Source organism: Semicossyphus pulcher, unplaced genomic scaffold (genome assembly GCF_022749685.1).
Source record: "Semicossyphus pulcher isolate SPU_LCO1_2020_fin unplaced genomic scaffold, fSemPul1.0.p SCAF_14, whole genome shotgun sequence".
Classification (NCBI taxonomy): Eukaryota; Metazoa; Chordata; class Actinopteri; order Labriformes; family Labridae; genus Semicossyphus; species Semicossyphus pulcher.
In genome coordinates this window covers 1,111,283-1,132,497 of record NW_027211648.1, presented here as the reverse complement: position 1 = coordinate 1,132,497, position 21,215 = coordinate 1,111,283, and the positions used below count along the sequence as shown (strand labels likewise).

Genomic DNA, 21,215 nt, shown 5'->3' with positions numbered 1-21,215 from the left:
AAGAAAATTAATATTACAGCCAGCACAAGCGATCACTGACTGCCAAGCAGTCCAACATGATCACAAATAAGAGGAAGCAGTCGACTTGGAGAGAGATAATGAATGAGTAACGATTGTACTCAGCAGCCTTTGTGGAACGGCCAAGACTTTAGGCCTGCTCCTGGCGAGGTGAAAGATGTCTGCCTGGTCTTGATGGTTGCAAAAGCAGTAAATATTTGGTCTTACCTACAACACTAAGCTATGAACAACTTAGTTTAAGAACAGCCACGGACTCTGTAGCAGCGGGAATTTCAAGGAATCCTAAGTGATATGAGAGAATCCTGCAGCTTAACATTTAAGTCCAATGTAGCCCTCAGTACCAACAAAGGAAGTAGGGTGTCTTTGTTGTAAGCAAAGCAGGAAGCGAGGAGGCGTGGAAGTCGTGTGGTTAAAAGAAACCAACCCTGACTTTTGGTAACGGACAGTCAAGAGAACACGGTCGTCTGATTGGACTAACCTGCTGTGACCTAAAGGCCACTCTGCTTCCTGTTTCTCCCACAGATTGTAAATTTAACTGTCACAAACGATGTGCTCCGAAAGTGCCAAACAACTGCCTGGGAGAAGTCTCCAAAAATGGAGGCAAGTTTCAAAACACACAAACTATAACCTCATTCTAACCTGAACACCACAGCTGAGTCTTTACGTCCTCACGTCCTGTGTCTTTGTCATGTAGAGCTCTTGAGCCCGGGGGCGGAGTCAGATGTGGTCATGGTGGAGGGCTGCCTTGATGACCATGACATGGACAGAGGAGGCGGCTTGTTGGATGATATGGATGAAGCGCTGACATCAGAGGGGGGTCTCCTGCTGGAGGCGGGGCCTAGTGACCTCTGTGACATGCATGACCCCGACTTAGACGAGTCCAACCGTGCCATCAGGTATACAAACACACACATACACACACACTATGAAACATAAACACAGAGATGTAAGGTTGACCTTTGCCCTGCCCCCTGCAGCCCGTCCACCAGTAACAACATCCCTCTGATGCGAGTCGTTCAGTCCGTCAAACACACGAAGAGGAAGAGCAGCAACGTGATGAAGGAGGGCTGGATGGTTCACTACACCAGCAAGGACACTCTGGTACTCTACCTGTCTGTCTGTTCACCTGTCTGTTTGTCTGATTGTCTCGTCTACCTGTCCAAAAGGCGTATATTGATTTCTTAAACTATTCAAACTTCCTTCAGTATATAAAGGAGTTAAACCAACACAACCTTTAACATCTACAACAGTAAGCTGTAACAAACACGTTATAAGGCTGTAATAGCACTTTTAAATCTGGTCCTTATCTATAAAAATGTTGTACTGTCTCCAGTAGATGTGTTCATCCTGCAGCAGTGAAACAGGCTGTAATGGCTGCAACATAATCCTTGATGGGTCAAAGGTCGTCCACTAAAAGTTCTTGTTGTTTCCACTGACAGGCTCAGATTGTTATTCTAAGTGTGTGACCACATTACAGAAAGGATCCCTACAGAGATAGACCTTTTTGTTACAGAGGAAGATGATTGTTTTAACCACACACAGACGTTACATCGCTCTCTGCAGACACACCAGACTCCATTCATAAAAACACTGATTTAAGCTCACAGGACACAGGAGCTGCTGGTCTACCCCCCAAGTCCATCATTTAGTTTGTTTTGTGTTTAATCTAAACTTACTGTCTAAAAACACCAAAGTCACAGAGGAACATTTAGACAAAGAGGTTAAATTACCTTTGACCTTAAGGGTTACATTGCAGCCATTACAGCCTGTTTCACTGCTGCAGGCTGAAGAAATCTACTGGAGACAATCAGACACTTTTTTTTACCTAGTAGTCATTTAGACCACCCCAAAAAATAAGAAATGAGGGACCAGGTTTAAAAATACTGATACTGAGTCATTTTACTTTCATTTGTTTAAGTATACTTTGCTGATACACTTAATTTTACTTTTAATTGTAGAGGAGTGTTTTCATTTCTAACAGTACCTTTGTTACAGTCATTTCCATCAGATCATTTTTAACAACACCAACATGCATCTTGAAATAAACAACCTGCTTTGATTTGAGTTTCTTGAACACTTTTATTAACATTATTTTTAGGCTCTTTTGTAGTTTTTTTTTATCAAAGAATTCAGACTGTGAGCGTGTTGTTTGTCAGATAATGTTATTTATTTATTTATTCTTATTTGTTGTTATTTTCTTTTGTTTAGACGTCAGCCAGCCCTTCTTTTGTTAGATCTTTGGTTATAAATAAATAAATCTGATGATTTGACATGGAAATTAGGCTTTTTTTTTAATATCATGAAGATAATTTACTAAATAACATCAAGAGACAAAACAGATAATGAGAAAATGTTGATAGAAAATAATTTATTTTGACTTGTGGTTTCGTGTTGGTGCAAATATTTTGACAGATTTTCCTTCAAAACTGAGACAAACTTTCATCAGTTTTTAAAACAAAAGAGTGAAACAAGATATTGTTCAGTGTGAGGAGGTGTTAATGCTCTGAACAGGTTGATGGTGATTCTGTCTGTCTCCATTTTTCAGAGGAAGAGACACTACTGGAGACTGGACAGTAAATGCATCACGCTGTTTCAGAACGACACAGGAAGTAAATACTACAAGGTAAGAGAAGCACGCGCATCGCAGATTCCTTGTAGAAAAATAAGTTAAAGGACAATTCCAGTGTTTTTTGCAAATTTGTCAGATCTTGTGTAAAACTTCTTCTTAGGGCTTCGGTACATCACAAGTATAACTGCAGACGTCTTTAACTCACTGAAATGTACATATCATCCATTAACTATGCATAAAACAGCAGTATCATTCTGCAATGACTTCAGACTGGTGTGAAACTTGTACGTGCTTCACAGCTGTTAGATTACAGCTTCTTTGTTAGTTTCAAACGTTTTAGTTTCAATCCAGCAAGAGCGGAAGAGACATCCGAGACAAAATCCTGGTTGCTACATGAAACAACAACACACTCCAAGCTGGCCACCGACAAGCTGAAAATGGCGACCAAGATTTGGAGCATGATATCAGGAAGGCCTTCTTGGTTCTTGGTTATAAAGGTGCACAAAGAGCAGAGAACTGGCCCTGTTTTTCCAATTTCAAAACGAATGTGAAAGCTGGGAAAAAGCTGGACTCTCCTGAGTTCTAGCTTTTTGTTTGCAGGGTTCTACTTTGGGTGAATCACTGTATGATGGTAGCTTCATACATACCCTAAGGGTTCAAATATATTTAAAGGTTGTTTCTGAGTAGCAATAACATATTGTCCTCCATCTTTGGTCCCTCTTCTCTCTGCAGGAGATCCCTCTGTCTGAGATCCTGTCTCTGGAACCAGCTCAGACCTTCTCTCTGCTTCCTGATGGAGCCAATCCTCACTGCTTCGAGATCGCCACAGCGTCACTGGTTTACTACATCGGAGAGAATCTACAGAGAGCCGAATCATCTGTGACGGGCAGCAGCATTCTGGTGAAAATTATGATCGATTGATAGATAACTTCTCTGTCAGGATGTCCGCTTGTCGAATAAAAAAGAACTTGTTCTACTGACTGGTTTCAGGTCAGCGGGGTGGGACAGGATGTAGCTCGAATGTGGGAGATGGCCATCCAGCACGCTCTGATGCCGGCCGTCTCTACAGGAATTGCCCACAACGCTCACCGTGGAGGACACAGTAAGACACCATTACAATTCACCCACAGTTTAAAATCTGACACCTTCATATCATTTGAGTATTTGTTCTTAGATGTGGTATTTTGTATGAGTATTTATTCTTTCAAATGAATTTGCCTGAAAGTGGCCTTAGGCCAAACCTACTACCTTCCAATTCATAACTTCGCCGCCATAGTAAGGAAGAACATCCTCATGGAGTACCACAAGGCTCGATTCTGGATCCTCTACTTTTTAGACTTTCTATGGAACAATGAAGGGTAGTTATTGGTAAGCGTGACATTAATTTTAATCACTATGCAGACGACATCAAGCTCTATGTGGCTGTTGATCTGTATGACCTGAGGACCCTTGAGAGCCTGAAAAACTGCACCTTTATTTTGGACATGTTCTAGTGGCTGCATCAGTTTATAAAATAGAAGTTGGAGCACAAGATATGCATGTTCTTTCTTGTTTGGAGCCTCACACCAGGAGTTGAATCAACCAACAGGATTCTCCAACAGAAGTTCTTCAGATGTTTTGCGGCCTTTGATTATCAGTAACAGAAACCTGCAAACACATTTACAACAGACAGCGTTATGTGTATCTACAGGAAACTACAGTTTTCTCCCCATTCGATTCTAAGCTGTGCAGTCAACCCGCAGAACTTTGTTTTTAATTACAGTGAAGACCAAATTTTGGCAAAAATACTTTTAAGTAATGCACAAGCTAAATTGTTCAGCCTGACAAATTTTCCAAACCACATGACCACATAGGTTGTGTGTTTCTACCTTCTTCTTCGTGTTTCCTCATGTGGACTATTTCAAACATGAATTGTGTGCTAAAGCTATAAAATTTAGCATGATGAAATGGTGCAGCCATAAAAAGAAGGAGTCTTGGGTTTGACTGTTTTACTTCGTGGACATACCATAAAGCTTTAATAGAAGGATGTTTTGGCATTACATGGTTTTTCAGTGTTACTTAATGGGAAATACAAGAAGATAATGTGGTTAAAGGTTGTCTTGTCTTTCCCTAACTTTAAAATGAACAAAGGATGTGCTTTCACCAACCTCCAGTATGTCAGACAATCTATTTGGAATGAAAGGGGACGAATGTAAATGTCATTTTAGCATAATCCCACCTGTGAAATGACTCCTCACAGGTTTGCAGCTCAGGTATAAATGTTCATTTTGAATTCTCCTGCAGACTCTCAGATCCCCTCTGGGCTGTCGACGCCCACATGGAACCCATCAGAGATATTTCAGACCTTCACTGACGTCAAACTGATCATGACTAACACTTCACTGTGGTCTCTCTGCTTCTCTGACTCTTTGTGTGCTCACCTGTGGGAAAATGTACTAAAATAATACTGCGTCTCAACCGCCTGGAGGCTTGAGATTTATAACATGTCTATCAATACACACAGTAAATATATCTCAACAGAAGCTAAGGGCAGCGTGGCCTTAAACTGTATTAATGAAATTACAGATATGATTGATTTTCTGTCATTTTGATCATATTTGTGTCTCAATAACAGAAGAAGTTTCCATCAGTATATCCGTCTCCAACTGCCAAATTCAGGAGAATGTGGTAAGAAAACACAAACACACACAAACATGCACACACTCACAAGGTACACGGTGTCATTTGTGTGAATGTGTTTTATCGTGAACAAAACCACCTTAGCCAGCAGGTTTAAGAAAATGCACTGAAGTGAGGATGATAATCATAAGGTTAACTTTAAGATTCCAAAGCAATGGTTGTACGGGGAGAATATTTATACAGCTCACCTGTTTTTGAAGATAAGAACTCATCAGCCCATTAAGTTTGTCATTCACTTGCCATGCGCTCTTCTACCCGAGATGTTTGCTATTTAGCGGCGAGTTCGCTACATTCCGCAAGCTTTCTGACTTTTATTTTTGTAATACATATTTCAGTACACTGTTGGCCTCACAACTAGAAGGTTCCTGGTTCGAACCCCGGTTCGGACGTAGTGGGCCTTTCTGTGTGGCGTTTGCATGTTCTCCCCGTGCATGCGTGGGTTCCCTCCGGGTACTCCGGCTTCCTCCCACAGTCCAAAAACATGCTCGTTAGGTTCATTGGTGACTCTAAATTGGCCTTAGGTGTGAGTGTGAGTGTGTCTCTATGTGGGATAGGCTCCAGCCCCCACGCAACCCTGAACAGGATAAATGGTATAGATAACGAACATTGTTGTTAACGGTCTAATGAATAAGCCTTGGGCACAAACTTAGCATTTGTTAACGCCTCGCACTTGTTCAGCTTCACCCTCTCGTCCAAAAAATGGCCACTTATGATGATCTGATGTGCGTAGTAAGCAGTTCCTTAAACAGCCAGCCTTTGGTAGGCAGACGACTATGATCATCAGCCAACACATCAGTCACGTCCTGGTGTAGTGCAGCTGCAGTGTGGATGGTGTTTTACTTATATGCTAAATGTATTAAACTAGTTAAGGTACTGCCTTCCAATCCAAAACTGGTCATAGTAAGAAAAACCCTCCTTATGGAGTGCCACAAGGCTCAATTATGGATCCACTACTTTTTTTTTACTTTGAGGGGTGGTCATTGGTAAGCCCCATATTAATGTTAATCGCTATGCAGATGACATCCAGCTCTATATGGCTGTTAATATGGCTGTGCTACATTTTGGTTCATGTGAACTTCAGGTTTGGTTCTGCCGTCCCTCCTTTAACTTCCTGTCAGGAGTTTGAAAAATAAATGCCTCTTCAACAACAAACTACATCCTGTTAGTAGTGTTTCTACGTCTCCTCCTTCAATCCTTCCTCGCCTGCACTTTAATCCATTAGCTTTCAAAGACTTGAAAGACGTGTCACAGAGTTTCTGCATGTATCAAACACTCCACATGTACATTTACATCATAAAGATTCACATAAAGCTCAAATGTCTGCAAACTCTATTCATGCAAATGTAGGCGCAGAGAACATCGAGTCCCATTTCCATGCATACGCTCACCTCGCCGTCTCCAAGGTGAGCACGTCTTCAAGCACCTCAGATGGAGATTACTGTGATTACTCACTCAGCCAAACGGTTTCCATGGCGACGGATGGTAATTAGGCAGCGAGCTCGGCGAAGGGGGGGAGGTTTATAATATTGTATTTCTGTCCTCTCTGCTCGAGGTGTGATATTAGGCTGTCAGCTAACAGGGGAGGAGAGGGAGACGTGATTGCAGACAAGGAGAAAATATTTTGCAGTTTTGGTGTCAAAGCTGCGGCAGATCAGTGACGCTGTGTAGTTTCACTCTGTGTACAAAAGGCTTCCTGAAAAACTCCTTCAGCTGGTGATGAATCGATGTGATTCACTTTTTTAGCTGAAATCACGTTCTGTCAACCGACCTCGGCCTCCTCTTCGACACTTTTTCATTGAAGGAACCAAAAACACTTTTAAAACATTTAAGGAGTAATTCTGGTATTTTTAAACCTGGTCCTACATTTCTATATTTTTAGTGTCTCAATGATAAATAGGTACAAAAAGTATTGAATGTCTCCAGTATGTTTCTTCATCCTGCAGCAGTGAAACAGGCTGTAATGGCTGCAACATAATCCTTGATGGATCAAAGTGCGTCCACTAAAAGTGTCTGACAGCATTACAGAAAGGATCCCAACATAGGCGTAGTTTGAACTTTAAGGTTGGGGGTTGACAAAAAATAGAGGACGTGCAATGCGTACAGCAGAGACAGAGCGATGACATATTGTGAGAGCTGATAGTTAAGCAGATACAGATCCTCAGCTGTTCGCGTTTCTGCAGAGATGAGCCTTGCAGGCTCGTTCATAGACCGACCCTGTGGCGTCTAATATAAACCTTAACATATATGTTAAAACACAGAGGGGTCTGTAGTGTAGTGGGATCACTGGGCATTTATAACCGATCCTGTGATGTTCCATGCTTTGTGAGCCTCTCAGATTATTGACTCTAGCACCGTGCACATCTCTGCGTTAGCATTTTGTCCCCACTTTCTGGCTGAAGGGAACCAATGCAGTTCAGCACTTGTTGTAGCAATGACAACGCCGCACAATAACAGCAGTTATTGTGAAATTCTCACCACAGCTGCTTGACTCTGTGTTGTCAGTCTCGTCTTTGGCCCGAGCTGATGTTGTTGTTTTTTAAAGAAGAAACAGAGTATATCTACTCAAAAAGCCTTTTTCAGGCAGTTGTAATGCAACTCACAGAATGTTGACTGCTAACCTCTCCTTCTCTGCCTGTCAGTCACACAATTAGTTTACTATTTGTTTCTATTATTACAGAGCAAGGCACAATAAATTATTTGTTTTGTGTTATAAAGAAAGATATTGAACTACTTGATATTGAACCCCCTGAGCCACCAAAAACTACAGATCCCTACAGAGACCTTTTTGTTAAAGAGGAAGGTGATTTTTTATCCTGAAACAGACGCTGCATCAGAGCCACCAGACTCCATTAGCAAAAACAGTAATTTTATATTGCAGAACACAGGAGTTGCAGCATGGTCTACCTCTGCCTGTATGATTTGTTTTTTGTCGTACAAATATTGTCTTGGATTCAAACTAGTCATTTTAAAACATCAAAGTCACACAATAAAAAAAACAACTAATTTGTGATGACAGCGGAAGACCAGCATCTCTCGTGTGTTCTGAGGTTAAATCAGTGTTTTTATGAATGGAGTCTGGTGTGTTTGCAGAGAGCGATGTAACGTCTGTGTGTGGTTAAAACAATCATCTTCCTCTGTAACAAAAAGGTCTATCTCTGTAGGGATCCTTTCTGTCATGTTGTCACACACTTAGAATAACAATCTGAGCCTGTCAGTGGAAACAACAAGAACTTTTAGATTGACTGCTGCAGGTTGAACACATCTACTGGAGACATTCCAGAATTTTTTGTACTTATTAGCCATTTAGACCCCTAACATTTATATAAATATGGCCCAGGATTAAACATGTGTTAACCTGGACTGTGACACGGACATTCAGGAACGATTGATGTGCAGTTTTTCTCAGACTTGTTATTCTGTGTTTCAGGACATCAACTCTGTGTATCAGATCTTCCCAGATGAGGTTCTCGGCTCGGGGCAGTTTGGCATCGTCTACGGAGGTAAAACACAGGAGCAAAGAGAGCTGACGTCACTTAATGACATGTCTACAAACCGTATTGTTCAACTATAGATGAACATTAAAACCTGCAAACTATCTGTTTTCTATGCTGTTTATAAACCCTTCTTTTCCTCTAAATCTCAGTCTCCAAATTTCGAGAATAAAATAGGAATGTTAAACATCAGTTTATTCTTATCCTCTAGTTGTGTGGTAATACCACACTGACGACGTACGGTGGGGTAAAAGGTACAACATTCACTCTGAGATGGAGAGTAGAGGCAGAAAGTCACATAAACATACTGAAGCACAGGTACCTGGAATGTAGTTAATGCAGATAATGCACTGAGGTAAATTGCTGTACAGGTGACAGGTGAGTGTGTCTGATGAGTGTGTTATTTTCATGCAGGTAAACACAGGAAGTCTGGCCGAGACGTCGCCATCAAGATCATCGACAAACTGCGTTTTCCAACCAAACAGGAGAGTCAGCTGCGTAACGAGGTGGCCATCCTACAGGTACACACACACACACACACACACACACACATACCTACACACCTACACACAGGAGCCTGTTGGAAGTGACTGAGGCTTCCCGTCGGGAATGACTTCATTACTGTGGCAACACTGTAGGGGTGTGACATCCTGTAATAATGCAGCGCTGCTCAACCTGCAGGAGCTGCTACAACACACACACGCCGGATGCATTTAGAGACACACACCTGTTCACTTCAGCTCATGTTTGCTCTCATGCACTCTTATTGGGAGGATACTGGAAAATGTAATGAAATGCAGGCTGTAGTTTTTCCCTAATTCTGCGGACAGACAAACAAAAGACAACACCACCTCCTTAACGCACGTATTAACCAAATCCCAACCATAGCTTTACGCAAAAACAACTTGCAGTTAGCAGATGTTCATTAGTTCCTCCTCCTCCCGCCAGAGTTTGCACCACCCCGGCGTGGTCAACCTGGACTGCATGTTTGAGACGCCGGAGCGAGTGTTCGTCGTCATGGAGAAGCTTCACGGTGACATGCTGGAGATGATCCTGTCCAGTGAGAAAGGACGACTGCCAGAGCGGATCACCAAGTTCCTGGTCACACAGGTAACACACTGAACAGGTTCAAATTAGGACCTGCAGATGTCACTCATCACTCGTTACATGCCCGGGATTGTTTAGAGAATGAGGGAAGTAACAATAAAATCAAACCCAGGGAAAAAGAAGGAACAAAGTATAACATCCAAATTTCCTGATCACATTCCTGCTCCCCAACTAATAGCTCAGTGACCTTTTCCTCTAGCGCCCCCTTCAGGACAGTAATATATCATTCTTCTGTCTCTGTCAGATCCTGGTGGCTCTGCGCCACCTGCACTTCAAGAACATCGTCCACTGTGACCTCAAACCTGAGAACGTCCTGCTGGCTTCTGCAGACTCGTTTCCACAGGTACTGAATCTTTTTCATGTTGGTATCTTGTTGATTTGGTGTTCAACACTTCAGAATCCTCTTCTATGGAGTCCTATGAGTGCCAAAAGAAACCCTTGTCTTTATATATATTTTTCTAAATATGTGTAATCGATTTTGCATGACATTTGGCGTGACAGGTCCTGTAATGACAGGAAAGGTTAGTGCATGGAAGAAGAATAAAGGCAGACAATGTTAGACTAGAAATAAAGTGAAATGTGACACAAAGTACAGATTAAAGATTCAAAACTACTCTGAAACTCTGGATTTATTCTGATGAAACACCAACAAGAACATTTTTTGAAAAGACTCAGCGAGTGATGTAACAGAAAAACAAATACACTTATAAAACATATACATGAAGAGGGAAGAGGTGAAACAGGCGGATCCAGGCAAGCTAACAAACCCAGACACAGACAGTCCATTAGCTTTCAGAGAAACTATTAGCAGCTCTCTGCAGTCTCCTCTCCAGGAATAGCTGTTTGTGTCAGACAGGCAAACTGTTAGCTCTAATGATGCATCAGGCCGGCTGTTGGGCTCAGTTTTCCTCACACACTTTACTGACTGAGTATCATCTGCAGAGCCTGCTACTCCTGAAATATCAGGAGGCAAACATAGTGCTACAGTAGAATGTCTTAAAGATGTTGTTCTTTACATTAACATTAGCCTGGGGAGCAAACTAGCTAAGTGATTAGCAAAAAGTCACACAAAAAAGAAATGTAACGTTTCTCTGATTTTCATAGAGTCATATGAGAAGATGGACATTAGCTTTACATCTGCGTCTCGAGCACAAAAAAAGGTCCAGGACGTGTTTTACCAAGCTCAGCACAAAGACTGACAGGAAGGAGAAACTGCTAGCCTAGCTTCATTAAAAGAGAAGAGTGAAAACTGTCTACAGCTACTAGCCTTCTATCCTCACAGTGATCACAAAAGTCATTAGCAATAGTTTAGTCAGTCATGTGAACATTAGCTAGTAATTGTAATCCTATTAAAGCTATGTAAAATGATCTCCAGAAACCCAGAGTTAATTTGCATTAGTGAGCTGGAGCGCTAAAATGTTCTAGTAAGCACAGAAGCTTGCTCGCTAACCAGCAACTGAATTGCCGCCCGGATCATCACCAGAACACCTTCTTCCCACCACATCACCCCCATCCTACAGCAACTCCACTGGCTCCCAATAAACCAACGGATCACCTACAAAATCCTTCTGTATACTTTCAAATCCATTCACAACCTCGCCCCTCCTTACCTCTCCGACCTCCTGCACATTGCCACTCCATCCCGCACCCTCCGGTCTTCCTCCTCCATCCACCTCACCGTACCCCCTGCCCGCCTCATCACCATGGGGGCTAGAGCTTTCAGCCGCTCTGCTACCCAGCTCTGGAATTCCCTCCCACCCGACCTCCGAAACTGTACCACCCTCCCGATCTTTAAATCAAATCTCAAAACCCATCTGTTCCGCCTCACCTACTCTCCCCAACTCTAAGCACTGTCCCTCACCCACTCCTAATGTATTTTATCTGGTCTGTTTTACCCTTGTTGGTGTTTTTACTCTTGTTTGTGTTTTTTGTACAGCGACCTTGGGTGTCCTGAAAGGCGCTTATAAATAAAATGTATTATTATTATTATTATATAATTCTATTAAGTCTATTTAAACTGAATATTCCAAAATTTTGTGAAAATAAGTACAAATAACTACAGAGATATGTCTGCCCAAAAACCTGAAGGAAGGGAAAAGGTGCTGTATGAGCTTCGTCAAAAATAAAGCGTACATTATGAACAACTGGGAACAATTTTACTTACATATCTAGCTAGCTAACATAGCAAGGTTTAGTGCACCCATAGTCTACAATTAAAAACAATTTTAATTAACTTCCAATCCCCAAAAAACTAATGAGCTAACAAGGTAAAATTGTCTCTGTGGTACATTAGCTTGCACGCTAACTAGCTACCGAGGACCTTTTGGAAACATGTCTTGTTTGATGTCAGATAACACTTTAGCTAGCTTAGCACAACAACTTGACACAGGAGGGAACGGCTACCCTAAAGCCATCAAAGGAAAAAAATACACTCTCCAACTACTCAACAAAAGTATTATTGTTTTGAATCATTTTTAATGGACAGGTGGAAAAATTAAATCTATAAACAAGTTGGCATTGCATCTCTTTGTTGATTGATGATTGACAGCTTGACAGCTACAAAACCACAGAAGAAGACAAAGTAAGACAGAAATTTCAGGTAGGCTACAGCACACAGGACGTGTCAATCAAGGGAACACATCTGAAAAACAAAAACAATGCTGCATCTCTGGAGGTTTTTAACAACATCCACACTTGAAAATAAGGTCATTCCACCTACATTTGAAAATTCACCTGAATGAGGAGCGACGGTCTCGATAACAACACTAAAACCCAAAATAGACACAGAGAACTGATTCATCACAACAAGACAGTGGAGCGAGCCAACCTATCCCAGATCACTTCCATCTTTCTCCTGAGTGTGAATCATCTTGTAAAGATAGCAGCCAACAGCTCTTCACTGTCAGCAGCTCCATCACACTCATCCTCCCTCTTGTGTTTCCATCCAAACAGTGACCGATGCTGCTGCAGAGCCAACACGATGAGGAACACTTATCATTCAGAATAATTAATAATTACCATTTCATTGTGTCTTCCTCTTCCTGTGGTGGCAATGGCGAATCATGTTCAACTTGTAATCTTAGGCAGTGTTCCAAATCGCATGCTATACTAGCAGTACGTCCTGATGTGGCCTAAATGTAGTCTGCAGTGTGCAAACAAAAGCAAAATTTACAGTATTCCCAAAATACACAGATGTCATACTGATTTGGAAAAATCTCTAGTATGCATCGGACCAGTCTGCCTCGTCTACCGTATCCCACAATGCAAAGTGCTGGACCGTCACAGCGGCAGTTGAAATGGCAGACAGCAGCAGCATTCGAGCAGAAGGGGGCGCTATAGCTAAAGAAGTGGCGGTTTGCTTTTGGCGGGCTGTTGTTTACTTCTGCTTTCCAGAACCGGAACGCCTGGCATTGCATACTGCAAAATACATTGAACAGTAGTATGTGGTATAGTATGCAGTAAGTAGTATGTAGTATAGTATGCAGTAAGTAGTATAGTATACAGTATGTAGTATGCAGTATAGTATGCAGTATGCAGTATGTAGTATAGTATGCAGTAAGTAGTATGTAGTATAGTATGCAGTATGTAGTATGCAGTATAGTATGCAGTAAGTAGTATGTAGTATAGTATGCAGTATGTAGTATGTACTATGTAGTATAGTATGCAGTATGCAGTATGTACTATGTAGTATAGTATGCAGTATGCAGTATGTAGTATGTAGTATGTAGTATAGTATGCAGTAAGTAGTATGTAGTATAGTATGCAGTAAGTAGTATGTACTATAGTATGCAGTAAGTAGTATAGTATACAGTATGTAGTATGCAGTATAGTATGCAGTATGCAGTATGTAGTATAGTATGCAGTAAGTAGTATGTAGTATAGTATGCAGTATGTAGTATGTACTATGTAGTATAGTATGCAGTATGTAGTATGCAGTATAGTATGCAGTAAGTAGTATGTAGTATAGTATGCAGTATGTAGTATGTACTATGTAGTATAGTATGCAGTATGCAGTATGTAGTATGCAGTATAGTATGCAGTAAGTAGTATGTAGTATAGTATGCAGTATGTAGTATGTACTATGTAGTATAGTATGCAGTATGCAGTATGTAGTATGTACTATGTAGTATAGTATGCAGTATGCAGTATGTAGTATGTACTATGTAGTATAGTATGCAGTATGTAGTATGCAGTAAGTAGTATGTAGTATAGTATGCAGTATGTAGTATGTACTATGTAGTATAGTATGCAGTATGCAGTATGTAGTATAGTATGCAGTATGTAGTATAGTATGCAGTATGCAGTATGTAGTATGTAGTATAGTATGCAGTATGCAGTAAGTAGTATGTAGTATAGTATGCAGTATGTAGTATGTACTATGTAGTATAGTATGCAGTATGCAGTATGTAGTATAGTATGCAGTATGTAGTATAGTATGCAGTATGCAGTATGTAGTATGTAGTATAGTATGCAGTATGTAGTATGTAGTATAGTATGCAGTATGCAGTATGTAGTATAGTATGCAGTATGCAGTATGTAGTATAGTATGCAGTATGCAGTATGTAGTATGTAGTATAGTATGCAGTATGCAGTATGTAGTATAGTATGCAGTATGTAGTATGAAGTATGCTAGTTTGAACACAGCCTTAGTCTTTAGAGCAGCCTTGATTTGTTACCAATCTCGAAAACACACTCTTCAGTAATTAGTGAGCTAACATTACATAGCTAGAGATCTAACATTCTAACAGGCACGTTAGCTTCCCAGCTAGCTAGCAAGACTACTTCATAATTTGGGGCTAATACTACAGTTCTGTCTTTTTAGAGTCAGATAAATATATATATATCAGTTTTATTTCTGTCCAGTGCATGAACAAGTCAAGGACTGTTTAGCCTAGCTTAGCACAAAAACTGTGAGAAAAATGTAAAATCTTGTGATTATCCACAATAGTTAGCAGCAATGCTAACAATATCTAGAGAGCTAACATTAGGATGAATAGACGAGTTTTGTTTTGACAATTCAAAACTGATATTTTTGCTGAAACCAACGAAAGTTTGCGATCAGTCTTTAAAAGCTAAACAACATTATGTTCAAATATGCTGCCAAGCTGAGCTGTAGTTTAACAAATGTAGTCGATTATTTTGCATCAGAAAATAATAAATAGATAAACTAGTGGTCACAAAAGGAACAACATGCGAGCATGATGCAGCATTTTTGTAACACACTTCCGTCCTGTCCTTTCAGGTGAAGCTGTGTGACTTTGGATTCGCTCGGATCATCGGTGAGAAGTCGTTTAGGCGTTCGGTGGTGGGCACGCCGGCGTATCTCGCTCCCGAGGTCCTGAGGAACAAAGGCTACAACCGATCCCTGGACATGTGGTCGGTCGGAGTCATCATCTACGTCAGGTGAGAGACTGACGTGAAGGATGATCTTTTTTTAGCTCTTTGTTCCTTTCTCAAACATTTTCACCTGTTTTTGTCTTCATCTTCTTTAAGCAATCTTTCAGCAAACTATCTTAACTATCTAACTCGGTGTTTCGTCTCGTCCTGCAGTCTCAGCGGGACGTTTCCTTTCAATGAAGATGAAGATATCAACGATCAGATCCAGAACGCTGCCTTCATGTACCCTCCTCATCCCTGGAAGAAAGTGTCCCAGGAAGGTACGTAACACATAATGGACCGTGACATTTTCTAATGACTGTAAGAATCTCTCCACACCACAAAGACAAAACCATACAGGGATATAAATAACAGAACTAAACCGTAACTAGCTTAATGCTCAATTATTGGAATACTCGGAAAAATACAAACTGCAAAACAGGCTATGATTCCACATTGAATAAAAGTGACAGTAAGGACTTGACGACATTATGATTCATCAGAAATAAAGATGGAATATTTAAAGAGGTAAAAATCTGCTGAAACAATTTGGGATGAAATTGAAATGCATTCAAGGTTCAGCCTCTAACTTCCCCCGGCAACAGAGCTTTTTTTTTTTCACAGCAGTGCTCTCTCGGACGTGTCTTTGACCTCTCTCAAACAGTTGTTACACACGCAGTCCTGCAGCTTTTACTTTTCATCAATTATGCAAAATGTGTTCGACTAAATGTCTCCCTGAGTGTCTTTATATGTGCACAGATATCCTTACCACGTGAACTTCATATCCAGGAGCTCTCAGTAGCAGCCGCGGGAGATAGTTCTGTGCATTTTTCTGTTGAAATGAATTTAAAATAAAAAACATTAGCAATCGTTAGAGACAGGGCATGGAGCTCAGACATCTGGAGGCAGCTCGAAGTAGAGCCGCCACTCCTTCACATTAAAAGGAGCCAGTTGAGGTGGTTCGGGCATCTGATCAGGATGCCTCCAGGTCGCCTCTTTATGGAGGTTTTCCGGGCACGTCCAACTGGGAGGAGACCCCAGGGCAGACCCAGAGCTCGCTGGAGGGATATTATTTCCCACCTGGCCTGGGAACGCCTCAGGATTCCCCAGGAAGAGCTGGAAAGCGTTGCTGGGGAGAGGGATGTCTTGGTTAACTTGCATAGCCTGCTGCCACAGCGACCCGACCCCTGACAAGAGGAAGACAGTGAACCATCATCGTTAAAACATTGATATTTTATGCAGCAGAAAGCTGAGACTTCCCTGTTTCACATCGTCATGATGAACGTTCGTTGATGACATCATTACTTAATGTGCAAACGCACAGGGAACAGTTACAGAACGACTGTGCTGCAGGAGTTCATTTTTTGCGTAGCTGTGTCTCATTTTCTGAGTTACATTAGAGGAACAAAAGGTCCAGAAAGCCTTTATGCTGAGGTGTCAGAGGAGTCCCATTCATGCAGAGTCAGAGATGATTTACCGACAATAGAAGCTGCAGAGTTTGAGTTTGTGCTGCAGAGGGGCGTTTTGTAATCACACCTGCATCAGACTTCCTGTACCCTCAAATAGTGCAAACATCTCCTGTAAAGCTGATCACAGATCAATGACCCGTTTCACCTCTCTGTGACTCTGAGGTTAACTTCGTCCTCTAACATCAGCTCAGGTTAGTATTTCCTCCTGCAGCAGAGCAATCGCTCCAACGCGTCCTTGAAGTCGCTCTGAGTCGTTCTCTGCTGCTGTGTGACTCATGATGTTGTCGTCAATGTCTCTAAATGCGTCCGCCGTGTGTGTGAGTGTGTGTGTGTGTGTGTGTGTGTGTGTGTGTGTGTTTGTGTGTGTTTGTGTGTGTGTTGGCTGAAATTGTCCTGTTGACTACGAGACAGATTTAAATCAGCCTGACTCACTCGCTCCTCGGCCGGATCCCCGAAGCGCTCCTAACCTCCCGTCCACCTCCTCATCCCGCCGGAGACACTTCAGCCGCTCCAGAATAAATGCTGTGAAGTCGTTTCTGTCAGCCGCAGGAGGATTAAATGTCAGAGAATCAACTCTTAGTGCGTCAACAAATCTGCATTTTCAAAGATCACTTTAACAGAAGACACTTTAAAAGGGCTTCGGTGAGAGAACTGCCCACATGCAACACGATGCCAGTGTGTAAGGGAGAGAAGTTAAAGTTAGGGCACTTAACTTAACTATTGATGCATCCACTGAAATATAATAAATTAATTTATGGAAATCAAGGAAAATACCTGAACGTGGTGCATCATGGGTAACTTCATCTCTGCACAGCGTCTCTGTTCTGGATGTCTGACGTGACGCTGGAGGACGGGGAGCAGCTCGTTCCTCCTCTCGGCCTTCACACACTCATCATGCTGCACTTTGTGCTGTTTGTTCAGCTGCTTCAACAACTTAGTCGTGTTGCTTTGAGGCGCAGACGCAGGTTTCATGACCTCTCTGCTGGTTATTTCTTCTCGCCCTAAACCTGAAACACCTCCAAACAAGCGCTGACGAGCCGTTACAGAGGACCAGCTCCTCGTCTTCTGTTCCAGACGTTTGACTTTAGTTTCTCCGGCCGTCTCTGTTGTCTGCCGTCTCCGACTCTTCCACTCTGTAAAGTTGGCGCTCATCACATGACATGTCAGCTCCCCCGGAAGAGAAGCCCAAACCTCTCCATCGCCCCCTGGTGGAGCGGCTGTTATTTTAGGGAGCGCTTGATTTGATCTGCAGCAGAGTTTTTTAGGTGTGAAAAGTTTGTGTTCTCAATCTGTGGTCATGTAAGCAAAGATAAGGATGCAACATCAGTTAGACTTTAAAATGAAGCTTCTTGAGACACATTTAGGACACAGCTGTGGTTTTGTTGGGATTTTGAGGAAATGCTCAGGTTAGAAAAAGATCATGGTTGGGTTAAAGAAGTCTTCAGTAAACAAGTTAACGTTGACTTATGGTTTCACGAGGGACACGAACACCAACCTCCTGGGCCCAACGTGGTCTTTTCTCTCTTTATCAATCAATCAAACAACTTTATTAATTAGTTTGGAGGGGCATAAAACACAGCGACAGACAAAACACTGAGTTGAAAGAGGCCTGCTCGGGGGGGAAATGTATGTTGCCTGGCTGCAAGACGGAAACATCACGGAAACATGCAACAGTTTACTTTAAAGGCAGTCGGCGATGCTTTGATTGTACTCGTGCATATCGTGTTAAAGATGGAATTCAAACAGAGGACATACTAAAGGAAGAAGGGGTAGAGAAGCATCAGAGGCAGGTGCAGGTGGACTATGAGGGATCAAAGAAAATCAACAAACCAATTTCAGATGTTTCTGAGAAAATGTGACAGAAAGTCGCCCTGAGAAAAGTCATCGTGCTCTGTGCTGGAGTTGGATGGACTGACACCGCCATCCCTCGGCCCGTCTCCAATAAAAGAGTGCAGATTAAAGGAGGTCATGTGACTCCCCTGAGAACGAGGAATGAGTGAGAGCGGGGGAAATATGTGAAGCAGCGAGGGTCCGGGCAGTTCTTGGAAAGAGAGTCGGACGGACAGATTTCGGGGGGGTATTCATGTTCTGCTCCATTCATGTGCATAATAACAAGCGAAGGAGGCCCCCGCAGACCTGAGGGGCCCCGGGGTCCCAGAGCCGTTCAAACCGCTGACCCCTGAAGAAATGTTAACATCATGTTAGCTTTGCTCATTAGCCCCGGCTGGCCCCTCACCACAGGAGGGACCAGACCCTACACCCTTCCCCGCCTCTTCATCCCTCCCTCTGCTGGACTTTCACCTCACTTCTTCTTCGTGCCTCTCTCCTCCTCTCTCGCAGCGATTGACCTGATTAACAACCTGCTGCAGGTAAAGATGAGGAAGAGATACAGCGTGGACAAAACCCTCAGTCACCCCTGGTTACAGGTAAGACATTCATAAAACGAAACATTCATTGTGAGTAACTTTAGGGGTTTGTTTGATATGTTAGTGTAAAATAGAGAAACCAAAGGCTGAAACAGGAAGTTAAAGCTCGTTTAAATAAAATAACTTGCTTTAAATATGACGCAGTTTAAATACAGTTAAATATGAGTCTAAATCTTAATATAAAAGCTGGTGAAGGCTCCAGAAATATTATCTTTTATTACTAAGTAAGTGAACATTTAGTCCTGATGGTGGCGCTTCAGGAAATTCAGGGTGTTAACTTAACTATGGTTCATCATCTGGGGACCATCAATATCCATAGCAAGACATTTTGTCTTAATCTTAATTTGTGCCAAAGTCTGCCTCTGATTGATTATTTAGTTGAATCAAATTCTTGTAAATGTTCTCGAATAGAAACTAAGTTTAATTTTTACACTTTAAGACTTTTTAATAGTCTGTCAGCATTAAATCCTCCTGATGTCCGGAACGTTCCTCAGAAATGTTTAAACCAAACTCCATTAAAAAAACAAGCATTTTAAGAGTCGTTGGCCTTTCCTATCTAACGGACAGCTGGCAAAGCATCAACTAAGACAAACTTGTTTATTATGATAAAATAAAACACTGTTCACAGGTGTTGTTTAAGCGAGGTGAATAAACACAGGTGATGGTAACGTCAGGTGTAAATGAGTTTGGCTTTGGTTTGAACCTGGAGGCATTGTTTTCCTCCATCCGTCCATCCCATTCTTGTGAACACGATATCTCAGAAACGACTCGAGGGACTGTCTTCAAATATGGCACAAACATCCTCTTGGAGTCAAGGATGAACTGATTATATTTTGGTGGTTAAAGGTCAAAGGTCAAGGTCACGGTGACCTCCCAAAACACGTTTCTGGTTATAACTCCAGAATTCCTCCGCTTATCATGATAACAGTAGGCACAAACGTCCTCTTGGACTCAAGAATGATGTGATTAGATGTTGGTGATCAAAGGTCAAAGGTCAAAGTCACTGTGATTTCAAGTCCATCCCATTCTTGTGAACATGATATTTTAGAAACGCCTTGAGGGAATTTCTTCAAATGTGGCACAAACCTCCTCTTGGAGTCAAGGATGAACTGATTTTGGTGGTCAAAGGTCAAAGGTCACTGTGACCTCACAAACACGTGTGGCCATTACTCAAGAATTCATACCTTAATTATGACAACATTTCACCCAAACTTCTTAAAATGATGAAGTGATGAGATTTTAGACCCAAAAGGTGAAAGGTCATCTTCACTGTGACAGCATGATGCTTCATGTTGTCACTCCAATCCATTCTTATTCATTTAGACCCCAAGGTACCCCAAGGTAAATATAAAGGAAACTCATCACATCAGAAGATTTTGGGACCGGTTCATTGGCGTGTTTGTTTTCTCCACCAGGACTACCAGATGTGGTTGGACCTGAGGAACCTGGAGTCCCGTATGAACGAGCGCTACATCACCCACGAGAGCGACGACCTGCGCTGGCATCACCACGCCCAGCTCAGCGGCCTCGACTACCCTACGCAACTCGTCAACGGCCCCCGCTGCGAAGGCGGGCAGGGGGTGGAGCGTTACCAGGAGCAGGAGGAGGAGCTTGAGACCCTCAGTGAGAGGGTCAGTGAACTCTGAGGACGGGAACTGTAACACCATGAATGAAAGCACAAAGTTAACTAAGATTTTAAAGATCAGTTAGAAGTTATTAACAATTATTAACAAAGCAAAAATGTCCTTGACAGGGGCGTTTTTGAAGGATGTCAGGGAGTTCTAAGCCCCGCCCCTTTTCTATGAAGGAACATTGCATTCACTAAAGCAAAACTAAATAAATACAAATATACTTTGTATTAGGTGTGAGCTATATGGCCTAAATTTTCTATTACGGTAAATGCAATTTTATATCCCAGTAGTGGTTTGTATAATCATACAGTGCCTACAGTGTTGGTGTATTATGGTAAAGGGTTTTTTAAAGAACAGTAAGTTTAAAATAACGATAAGATCAAGAATCTACCTGTTAGAAACGTCAAATATCCAACACCTAACAAGTGTCTCATATTTACGTTAAACGT

General features: G+C 42.0%; 1 protein-coding gene across 1 annotated transcript in view; it reads left to right on the top strand.

The window, feature by feature from the left end:
- The window catches only part of prkd1 (protein kinase D1), a 28,379-nt gene extending 7,598 nt beyond the window's left edge, over positions 1-20,781 (top strand). The window contains exons 6-20 of the mRNA XM_069661567.1: positions 541-618; positions 713-914; positions 996-1,119; positions 2,564-2,641; positions 3,320-3,487; positions 3,578-3,689; positions 5,202-5,254; positions 8,694-8,766; positions 9,172-9,278; positions 9,706-9,867; positions 10,109-10,207; positions 15,107-15,267; positions 15,415-15,521; positions 19,050-19,135; positions 20,551-20,781. Coding sequence (XP_069517668.1) covers positions 541-618; positions 713-914; positions 996-1,119; positions 2,564-2,641; positions 3,320-3,487; positions 3,578-3,689; positions 5,202-5,254; positions 8,694-8,766; positions 9,172-9,278; positions 9,706-9,867; positions 10,109-10,207; positions 15,107-15,267; positions 15,415-15,521; positions 19,050-19,135; positions 20,551-20,781 — 1,841 coding nt within the window. The remainder of the gene's footprint in view (positions 1-540; positions 619-712; positions 915-995; positions 1,120-2,563; positions 2,642-3,319; positions 3,488-3,577; positions 3,690-5,201; positions 5,255-8,693; positions 8,767-9,171; positions 9,279-9,705; positions 9,868-10,108; positions 10,208-15,106; positions 15,268-15,414; positions 15,522-19,049; positions 19,136-20,550) is intronic.
- Positions 20,782-21,215: the final 434 nt, after the last annotated feature.